Raw genomic sequence first — 7,434 nt, 5'->3', positions numbered from 1 at the left:
GGTCCCCGCACGGCTCCCTGGCAAACGGTCCCTCAGGGACGGGCGGGTCGCGAACGGAGCTGAGGGAACCGCGGTCGCTGTTACCAAGGGCTGCTCCTGGGCTGCTCCCGCGGGCTGGGAACTCGGAGCGGCTTCCCCACTCTGCCTGCCCCAGGGAAAGGGTGTCAGTCAGTGCCAGGCTGCCGGGACAAGGCAGTGAGCTGCTCCCCCGGGGACACGGGGGTCACTGACCACGGACAGCGGGCAGATGCAGCGGGGTTGCCTGATCCCCGCATTAACGTTTAGCGTAGAATCATGGAATGGGTTGGCTTCGAAGGGATCTTAAAGCTCATCCAGCTCTACCCGCTGCCGTGGGCAAAGACACTTTCCACTATCCCTGTTAGCCCTGTCCAACCTGGCCTTGGGCACTTCAGGGATGGGGTAGCCACAGCTTCTCTGGGCAGCCTGTGCCAGGGCCTGCCCACCCTCAGGGTAAATAATCTAATCTCAAGCTACTCCCTCTCTTTGAATCCATTCATTCCCCCTTGTCCTGTCACTACAATTGCTCCTACAAATTCCTGCTCTTGAGCAATTCACGCTGAGAACGAGAGAGGTCTTGGTTCAAACACAACGATGTGCTACAGTTCAGACTACTGGTACCAGGACAGAACACCAATCTTGAAACCAAACCTTTACAATCACTTTAGCACACAATTTATCCAAACACAGTGTTCTCTTTATTTTGTTGCATATTACAATATCAAATCATTAAGAGCTGGCACGAAGGCCACAAAATACTATTAAAATCTTGTCGGTATTTTTTAAAAGCATATTAAGACAGTAATTTCAGCCTGGGATCTCTCAGGAAGATCAAAATTACACACCCTATGATGTCTGTTCTTTACATATGATGTGGAATGGAGTGAGGGGACAGCACCAGATGTAAGAAAAGATAGTAGTATAAGCAGAGACAGATCATTATTAACATTTTTTGTATCCCTACTGAAATGATGTACAGAAAAAAACATGGACTTATGTTAGTGCACTTCAAATCACTACTAGATGAGAAACAATAGAAATAAACGAAGCACTAAAGCATCCTATGCATTTTGAGCATCCTCAAAAGACCATAGTTTTAATTAAAAAAAAAAGGCTGTCTAGCCCACAAAATTCAGTAATATCATCTATAGTTGCAATATAATTTTAAAATCCAATATCAAGGTACTTCATTATATGAACATTTTATTATCTTGATTTTACAACCAACTAGGAATGCACAGATTTGGAAAGAAAGCAACTTACCTCCGTTATTTTACTTCCTTTCTCTATTACCTGCATTTTCTGATGGTTCAGTAAACAAACCATCATTCTATTGTTTTCTAATATTTTAAGGAAAACTGAGCTGTATCTTTTTATTAGTGCTCTGGTTTTAGGCAAAACCTCTCTGAAGTCAGTACAACACCATTTGGCTTTTTGTGATGACATGTTGGAAAAAACAAGGTCAAAGGAGGGTAAGAAAAAAATACATAAAGACTTGAAAATGCACATGTGAAAGTGGATTTCAAAATGACAGATTAAAGTACATCCAACATCTCTTCCTGTATAGTCAAAACAGATAATTTCACTTCTCCCTTTGGATCAGTCATGATTGTTTATGCTTCCATTTGCCTGTAAAATCTGTTCTTGGTACTTGTGGAGCTGCTCCATGAAGCCAGGATTTGGACAAGCTGCAGGCCTCGCATTTTTCACCAAGGAAAAGGCTCTGGCAAAGCTCAGTCTTTCTGAATTCATTAGAAAACCAATGACTACAGCTGCTGCACGGGAGACTCCTGCATTACAGTGAACCAGCACCACGCCGTCCTCCAAGAAAGAAATGAAATGTAAGTTATTAACATAAGGATATTCATTAGGCAGATTACAAGTGTAAGAAACTTTATATAAAATTATTGTAAGACTTGTTGTAAGCTCCTTGCTGAGCTCAAAGTAAATATTTACACATATAAGTAAGTCCAAACAAAGGATGATATAAGCATGAAATTAAGTATTTTTCTACCCAAAAATGCTTTATTATTACCAAATTTGTCAAACTTAATTCATACCACAGAACTAAAACACATAGCTTTTCTTTCTTCCTGAGGCCTTACAGTAACCTGTTAATGTAAAAACCAAACCAGAGACACCTGGGATACTGAAGTATCTGATCTAATTGGGTGCCAATTTTGAAATAGATTTTATTTGCAATATGGAAAGGAACTTGACAGTATCTTGTTAAAGGTTAAAGACATAGCAAGGCAGCAAAGAGCTGGGCACAGAGGCAGATTTTAGAACATCTTGTAGTCCCAGTTACATGTTTCTTATGTACTCTGCAGGGAAGACTCTGGGTAACAGGGATCATGCACAGGAACAGAAAAATTAGGAAAGACCTCGAGTGATTTGCAACAGATCTCTCCCTTCCCACCACACCACTGGTACAAGTAAGGCCCCTTAACTGGCAACTAGGGTGCAAAATCCAAAACTACTCAACCTCCCATAAACTCACAAATGCTTTTTCTGAGGTTTGAATTCAGGCTTATCCTGAATTATATATAAAATGAATGGGTTTTATCCTACTTAAACATTTCCCTCACAACCTTTGAGACAGCTGAATGGGTCTTATTAGACACTGCAAGTTTTGTTAAGAAATAAGCCCAAATTAATACAATGACTAAGACACTGCAAGTTTTGTTAAGAAATAACAAGCCCAAATTAATACAATGACTGCTAGACAATCTAGCATGTCTTAAGCAATGTTTGCAAGGCCTAGGCTTTGTGATGCTGCCATGTTTGTATGTCAGACTGTGACCTGGAAAAGCCCCTTTGACACAAAAAGAAACCACCAAAATCTCAGCACTTCCATATTCGGAATGAAAATACTGAAACATTATATGATGTGCTCAGATACTTGAGGCTCAGCAAAATTATTCTAGTTTTAAACAGCCTCTTCTGTCTGCCCTGAACAGGCACAAGTTACTTAATGGCAATTTTATCCAGAGACAAAAAGGTCTTTTAAGCACCAGGGTTCCTTTCCAGGAACTTAATAGTTTATGTTACAGATTTAAGAGGTACAATTATCTGGTATTTTAACAGACAAACAGACCAGAAAATGGTTCCTGCTCCAAAAATCTTCCAGTTTAAATAGCAAGACAAAGAGGTATGAAATGGAGTATTATTATCCTTGTTGGAGAAATTCCAAGCTGAGACTAGAAGAATGAGACGCAACATTATGACAGAGCTAGGAACAGAGTCTAAGTTCCTGTATCCCAGCACAGCAAATAACAATACCAGCCTTCCTTGCAATGGAAATCACACCTCCTGTGCACTGCCTGCTGGAAATTGCTCTCTTTTCTTCTTTTCCTTTGTACAGTTCATCTTTATTTCCCTCTTTCACATTTAAGTCTGATGTGTCTTTTTGTTTTACACTGCCAAAAATTATGCAGTGATACTCACTAATCCTGAAAATAATTGAACATGAATGAATCTGGGCCATAATATGAAGCCAACTTTAGTACTGAGAATGTTTATATTTCCTTGCTGAAGTCCATTGTTTACAGTTCATACAAAAAAGAATTTGGCATGTCATTCTTAACTAATTTTGTATTAGCTGTGAATACAGAATAAAAGTGAGGAACAGATGGCAAACAGGAAATTCATCTCTATTTACCAAGAACTCCTTGCTCTGATGCTGATACTCTGAAATGGTCTGTGGACTTGCAAGAATGATGTAAGATTCAAGACCAAGTTGGGGTTTTTTTTAGTTTTTATGGAGAGAGAAACAAAATCACCTTCCACCAACAGAAAAGGTGATTATACAATGGTTCTGCACAGTGGGCAAAAAGCCTCATCAAGGAAGAAATTTAAAAGAAGCATAAAGCTTTTTGTTAAGTAGAAGGTTAATGTAATTCCTTATAGATCCATTTTACTTTGCAGTGAACTGAGGCCTTTTCCTTAGGAAAGACAGGGGGAGCAATAAGGACTGATGTTCATGAATAAGGAAAGATTTTCTCTTTGGAAACACAAGATTTCAGAAGTTTTATTATTAGATATTAAACATTAAAAAGAAGTATCCCTCATTCAGAGTATTATGACTTGACATGGGTCACTGAACATGTCATGGAAAACCTGCCTGCCAAGCTGGAGCCTAGAAGAAAAGTTGAGCTCTGATCAGTATCAGAATTTGTACCATGGTGTCTAGAGACTTGAGCCATTACAGTTTTAGAAAAGTGAATCCTGTTACAAGTAGCCAGCTGGCAATAACTTACAGAACAGTGCATCCTTCACTTGCATCCTCAAACTCACATGCTCTCACACTTCCTTCATGGAGTTAACCATGTTCTAGAAATAATTTCTCATATATCATGTTCTCTCACCAGTGAACATCTCTTCCTCCCCCATTTTAGGAGATGAAACAGTAGTGTCTCTGTGGTTACTTAAACAGAAGAACACTTCTTGACATAATTTATCATAAGCTCTTTTGATACTATTTTGGCAAAGGAAATAAAGTAATTTAAACCACCTAGAGATCTGTCTCTGTATACCACTGTCATGTGCTTTTTGAACTGATCCTGGAGAACTATTCCACCAATTACCTTCTCTTTCATCCACCTCTTCCATCAGAAAACTACTAATGTTGTCGTAAAAGTTTTCCTGTAAACTCCTTACCTACAAAATAGTAACTGAGATATAAACACCAGAGGCAGAAAGCAAAATTGTGCAGTTGTGAATGGCAACTCTCATTTAGAAATGAACTGGAAACTGTAATTAGAAACCTTGAAAAGGTAATTGAGTGATAATACGTTATCACATAGCTTGTAAATTATAAATGAGAGAAGGAAAGAACACTGAGACAAAGAAAACTGGGGCAAGATCATCTTTTATCACAATCTACATAAACAATGAAACTGATAGATATGGTAAAATAACACCCAGCAATGTTTGGTTGTTGAGCTATACTTCAGATACCAAAACAATGGCTGTTGTAAATTACACACTAAGCCCGAATTTAACAGCTCTGAGTTGGGCTACAGATAACTCTGCCAAGCAGCCCCAAAAAGGTTTTTCAGGTTTTTTTCTACGTCACATCCTTTCAGGATTTTGTGAGCAGTTAAATCACTTTTGGCTCCAAGACTACTAACACATTCTGATATTCTTGGTATGTATGTGGATTCATAGTATCTTCTTGGAGCAACCTGGTCTTGTGGGAGGTGTCCCTGCCCATGGCAGGGGGCTGGAGCTAGATAATCTTTAAGGTCTCTTCCAACCCAAACCATTCAATGATTCCATAATGAAAAGCACAAGGATGGTGAACAGCTGATGATAAACCACACAGTAAAAATCCTGTTTCTTGCTATTAATCCAGGCTGGTTTCTTATCCAAAACAACATCCCCAATGGAGAAAAAAATGTTCTTCATTTCCTTCTATTAGGGATAGTGACTTGGATTTAGGATGCAGTTGTGTAATCTCAAGCCCTCGTCCAACTATTTTAAAGATGCATTTCTCTAAAATGCACAACAGTCATTCTGAAAAAGCAGTGCTGGAGGGAATGAGGATTATCAGCAGTGCCATGTCTCTAGGAATGCTTAGAAATTACTTGGATTTTATATTTAAAATTTAAAAAGACAATGGCAAAACTATTTATTTGGTGCCATATTTTCTTTTAATAAAAGAAGCTGCTTTATTTCTTATGTAGTGTTATAAATAATCTACACAGGATAACTACTAACATTAATTATTGATAGACTGTACCTGGATCCTGGCTTTCTCAATAAACTCAAAACATTCAGGGAAATAGGAGGTAATATCAGTTTCTGGGAGATCCAGAATGGAAATGGTCTTGTATATAAAGTCATCGAGGAAGGCATTTTCGACTCCATATGCCACATTTAGAACGTGAGTGACCTAAGTCAAAAAAAGAAAAGAAAAGAAAAAGGCATTTTCTGAAGATAGCAAGCAAAATGAGCAGTAACAAAGGTGAATTAATCTTTAGGCATACACAGACTCTACCTTACACTGATGCAATCAATGTTCAGTTTTATATACATATGTTGTCTATGGTATGCTTTTCTCCAAGCAAAGTTTTGAAGTGTGGTAAAATATACTGTGATAAATCTCAGGGTTTTTCTGAGAGGAAATGATCAGTGCTCAAACACAGACTAAAAAATGGATTTCAACAGAAAAGGGAGTTTTCATCACAAGGTTGGAAAATAAAAGAGAAAGCAATAGGAATGAGAGCACAGAGCACCCAACAATCACCCAAATTTGAAGCCTGCTCTAACCCATCAGCTTAATGTTCCTTCTGGTGAGTGACCAGAAACATTTGCTGAAGCTAGAGGATTTCAGCATCCTACAACTACATCTGTTCTTGGCAGGCGACACCACCTCTGGCCTCCTGCCATCTCTGCTCTGTCCAGGCTACAACCAGGTTGTGGATTAGTTAAAGTTACAGTAAAATGACATTTAGATGGTACCAGATGCCAACCTGGTGCATGCCCTGTCCTGCACAACCACCACTGTCCAAAGGCTTTATCACCCCATTACTACAACAGAGAAGAGTAAAAAGACAAAATTGTGGGACAGACTTAGAGAAGCTGCTTTGTTTTTCTAGTTTCATCAATCCACATAAGGCAAGGGGGAATGGTGCTGCTTAGTGTCTGAAATGGAAATGCCTATTGCAATGTAGGAATCTGTTCCATTAAACGGTTCTAAACAATCATCACTCTTGCAAGGAAACAAGATTCTTTTCAGTGGTACCTAGCAACAGGATGCCGAGCAATTGCCATAAGCCAAAACGTAAGAAGTTCCACCTCAGCATGAGGAAGGACTTCTTTAGATTGAGGGTGGCCAAGCACTGGAACAGGTGCCCAGGAAGGTCACAGGGTCTCCCTGTCTGGAGACATTCCAAACCCACCTGGACACGTCCCTGTGTCACGTGCTCTGGGTGACCCTGCCTTGGCAGGGGGTTTGGACTAGATAATCTCCAGAAGTCCCTTGGAAGGTTCTGGGATGCTCTGAAAGCATTTCAGCTTCTCGTGAAGCCAACAGAAACCCATCCACCTGCAAACGGAGCAGCCTCTTGAAAATGCAAGTGGAATACATTTTTCCTGAGATTCGCTAGAGGATATTTCAGAATTTTTAATTTACAGGAGAAACGCGCTGCGCGCATGATGCGAGATGCCTCTGTACGCCCACGAAACGCTACCTTGTATTTCCTCATCGTCTCCAGGTCGTGAGCAGCATCCTGCGACCCTGCGGAGAGAGACAGAGCGTGCCCGTAGCTGCGCCGAGCTGGAGCGCCGCGCCCCCCTGTCCCAGCGCACTCACCCAGCAGCAGCCAGGGCTTCACCACTCCGACCTGCAGGTCAGCGCTCAGGTCCTGCACGAAGCCGCCGCCGGGCGCCGCCTCCTCCTCCTCCCCCCTG

At 40.6% G+C, this 7,434-nt stretch overlaps 1 protein-coding gene across 1 annotated transcript in view; it reads right to left on the bottom strand.

Annotated features, from left to right (window-relative positions):
- Positions 1-693: 693 nt before the first annotated feature.
- The window catches only part of DUSP19 (dual specificity phosphatase 19), a 16,039-nt gene continuing 9,298 nt past the window's right edge, over positions 694-7,434 (bottom strand). Inside the window, exons 3-6 of the mRNA XM_031064590.1 lie at positions 7,337-7,431; positions 7,215-7,261; positions 5,762-5,914; positions 694-1,839 (exon numbers count right to left, since the gene is read on the bottom strand). Coding sequence (XP_030920450.1) covers positions 1,618-1,839; positions 5,762-5,914; positions 7,215-7,261; positions 7,337-7,431 — 517 coding nt within the window. The 3' untranslated portion in view covers positions 694-1,617. The remainder of the gene's footprint in view (positions 1,840-5,761; positions 5,915-7,214; positions 7,262-7,336; positions 7,432-7,434) is intronic.

The sequence above is a fragment of the Geospiza fortis genome, unplaced genomic scaffold (genome assembly GCF_000277835.1).
Source record: "Geospiza fortis unplaced genomic scaffold, GeoFor_1.0 scaffold706, whole genome shotgun sequence".
NCBI classification, from domain to species: domain Eukaryota; kingdom Metazoa; phylum Chordata; class Aves; order Passeriformes; family Thraupidae; genus Geospiza; species Geospiza fortis.
Note: the sequence above shows the minus strand (reverse complement) of the source record. Positions and strands in the feature narration are given on the sequence as shown.